General features: G+C 59.0%; 1 protein-coding gene across 1 annotated transcript; it reads right to left on the bottom strand.

The window, feature by feature from the left end:
- Positions 1 to 295: 295 nt before the first annotated feature.
- Positions 296 to 2,827, bottom strand: NHLH2 (nescient helix-loop-helix 2). Its single transcript, XM_060007017.1, has 2 exons — positions 2,815 to 2,827; positions 296 to 1,020 (listed from the first exon to the last, which is right to left on the bottom strand). The coding sequence occupies exon 2, from the start codon at positions 1,010 to 1,012 to the stop codon at positions 605 to 607; it is 408 nt and encodes a 135-aa protein (XP_059863000.1). The 5' UTR covers positions 1,013 to 1,020; positions 2,815 to 2,827; the 3' UTR covers positions 296 to 604.
- Positions 2,828 to 3,137: the final 310 nt, after the last annotated feature.

A 3,137-nucleotide genomic window follows, 5' to 3' on the forward strand; every position in this document is an offset into this window, starting at 1 on the left:
ATGTTCTAGGCTTGTCTGTTTTACTTGGATTCTAATATAATCTTTCTTTTCACAACGGATCAGAAAGTTTCCTGTTCCACCTTTCTGTGTCTTGAATCTCTGCCCTGGAGGAGATTCCCTCCCCTCCCCTCATGATGTTTGGTGATTTGTCAGTTAGAAAAAATCCAGATAGTCTAAAGTTAGAAGCCCAGACTCTGAGCTTCTGCCCTCATTCTTTCAAAACATGAAGATCTGTGGGAGATGAATGTAGGAGAACTCAGTCTCCAGTGAGCTAAAGCAACAACCCCTAAAGGGATCCTAACACGTGGAGGGGAGGCCTGGAGGCCACTCATCTCGGTGCCTCCAGGAGGTTCGCCTTGCCTGGAAAATGCTCCCTACAAGCCCCAGGGCTCGCCAGACAACCCCACCCTTCTGGAGTCGGAAACCTTCCAGAGTCGCCCTGCCGACCGGAGAGAACACGGTGCGAGCCTCCTACCCGGTCCAAGGTCGTGGCGGCGGCCGTCCCGCTGCGCCACCGCTTCCTCCTCCATCGCCGCGGCGGCCGCCCGGGTTGGCCGCGTTTCACCCACTCCCGGCCAGGCGGCCCCGCGCCGCGACCCCGGCCCTACACATCCAGGACGTGGTTGAGATAGGAGATGTAGCAGATGGCCAGGCGCAGGATCTCGATCTTGGACAGCTTCTTGTCCGGGGGCAGCGTGGGCAGCAGTTTGCGGAGCTCGGCGAAGGCCAGGTTGAAGGCCTCCACGCGGATGCGCTCGCGGGTGGCGTGGGCCGAGCGGTACTTGGCCGTGGCTCGCCGGCGGCGGCGCTTCTCCTCGCGGCTCAGCTGCTGCGGGTGCGGGTAGAGCGCGGCCCGGCTGCCGCCCTTGCCGTCGCCTTCGGCCTCCTCCACCGGCTCCAGGTCCGACACGCTGCCCAGCACCTTGGCGTCCGCGCCACCCAGCGACTCCGGGTCCGAGGGCGCCGAACTGGGGTGGTCCGAGTCGGCGGCTTGGTCTGGACTCAGCATCATTTTGGAAACTGAGGGGGAGTCAGAAAAGCGATCAATAAAAGGAATGGGGGTCTTCTTTGGATAGGAGCGAGAGCGGGCGAGGGCCTAGCCTGCCGGGCCTCCGCGCGGCCCGGGCCGCCTCCCCAAGGCAGGACGGCGAGCTCCGAGGAGCGGACCCCGCGGGGAAGGAGCGCGCCGAGGCAGGCAGGCCCGAGAGCCGAGCCCTGTGCCACCGCCCGGCTCGGGAGCCAGCGAGGCCTCTCCTTGGCCCAGGCCGCATCCTGGACCTGACACCGAGGCCTGCAGGAGACCCACACCGGCCTGCGGGCCTGCTCCGGGGAACGACCGCAGGCCTGCGAGGCCGCTCCTGGGTTTTGTGCTTCCTTCGGCTAAATACAACTCGGCCATTCCGCCTCCCTTACTTCTTCTCCGACCCTGACAAACGAATGAATCCGAACGACGAATCCATCTGGGGTTTGCGGGGGGGCGGGGAGACGCGGAGCGCGCTTCCCGCCCCGAGGGCCTGGGGCGAAGCAGCCGGAGAACTGGGTGCCCGCGGGCTGCGCGCGGGTCTGGGGCGCGGGGCGGCCGGGACTCCAGAGGAACCCAGCCCCGAGCGCGGACGGAGAGCAGGCGTCCCGGAGCGGGAAGGCTTCCCCGTACCCCTCGCGCTTCTCCGAAATAATAGATGACTAAACAAACGTGGAGGCTCCTTTCAACAGCAAATGGACTCTCATGCCCTCGCAGGCTCCCGAAGCACCATCTGTCATGCAGACAGCCACACACATCGGGGACCTAGGGACACGGCGACGTGGGATAAGACAATGCTCCCGCAGTCTGCCGACCACCTCCCGGGAATAGGTCGGCGGCCGGGTGGCTGCGGAAGGAGAGGCTGGGGAGGGAAGGGAAGGGCCGGGGAAAGGCGGGCGCCGCGCCTGCTGCCCCGGCCCGAGCTGCATCCCCGCCCGCAAAGTTTGGTGCTCTGGGGCCCGGAGTCGGGAGCCCTCAGCTGTCCCCGGGCGGCCTGGCCGAGGCCGAGCTAGCCCGTCCTCAGCCTTTCTCTAAGGATGCGATCCTAGAAAGGCCTCCTTGCCCGGCTCCTCCCGGACGCCTGGAGGACCAGCCCCGATCGCGCCCATCCGGGGAGGGGGCCGCTCCCAGCCTTGGGGCTTCGAGGAAATTCGGGCTTCGAGAAAGGGTCCGGCAGGCGGGGAGGCACCTGCGGGGGCTAAGCGCACCGATCGCGGGCACCGGGAGGGAGGACCGGGCTGCGAGCCCCGGGCCCTAGTGTGCCGCTGGAGGGATGCTCGCTGGAAGAGAGATCGAGTCGGCGACGTGCGGCAGCGTTTGCTCCTAGACAAAAGCGGGGGCTGTGCTCTCCGCTCCCAGCACCGCACTTGCTTAGGAGCGAATTTGGCTCCAAGGCAGCTTTCATTTCCCTGTGAGGAAAACAAGTCCTCTAAGGCAAAATAAAAACAAACGCTCCAAGTGAAATACATGTGACTCCCTGTGGGCTTTTCACGGATACGTTTGTAAGTAGAACAACTTGCAGCTACACCTTCGCCTTGAAAGGGTATAAATAAATAGGCGAGTAATGGAAAATCACAATAAATCACAACATAGTTGTAGTTCGGATAAAAAGTTCCCGGCTTGCCCTCGAAGCATGATAAATTCTTCTCCAGATATCTTTTTAAAATATTCGTAAATAGCATGTCGTGTATGCATTTTGGTTTTTTCAGCCATTCACTGAAACACATCTATAAATGCGATATGAATCATCTAACTTAGTTCCAAGCTGGAAAAAAAATCATTTAGAGGCTTACCTTGTAAAAGCCTTTTCGATAATCTTTTCTCCAATCTTTTAGAGTTAAAATCCCAGGGAAAAGCAGGGAGAAATTCCGAAATATATTAGAAGCAGCAAATATTTATTACATTCAAAAATGAAAAAGCAGCTGTCATCTCGCTGGTGTCCACAGCGAGGGACGATAATATCTCAGGATGTGGACGATATGAATGATTGTTCACTTAGTTGATAGATCAAAAACGGCTTTTCCTTTTAATTGTTCTCAAACATTTCGGGAAATTCGTTGTTGATTTTTTTTAAAACGATGTGTTGAAAAGTCTCGTGCCTCTTTTCCTCTTCTAG

This window comes from Delphinus delphis, chromosome 1 (genome assembly GCF_949987515.2).
Source record: "Delphinus delphis chromosome 1, mDelDel1.2, whole genome shotgun sequence".
Taxonomy (NCBI): Eukaryota; Metazoa; Chordata; class Mammalia; order Artiodactyla; family Delphinidae; genus Delphinus; species Delphinus delphis.

What these genes read in the sequence shown, in the direction of transcription:
- NHLH2 (XM_060007017.1), bottom strand. Translation starts at nt 1,012, where the DNA reads ATGATGCTGAGTCCAGACCAAGCCGCCGACTCGGACCACCCCAGTTCG.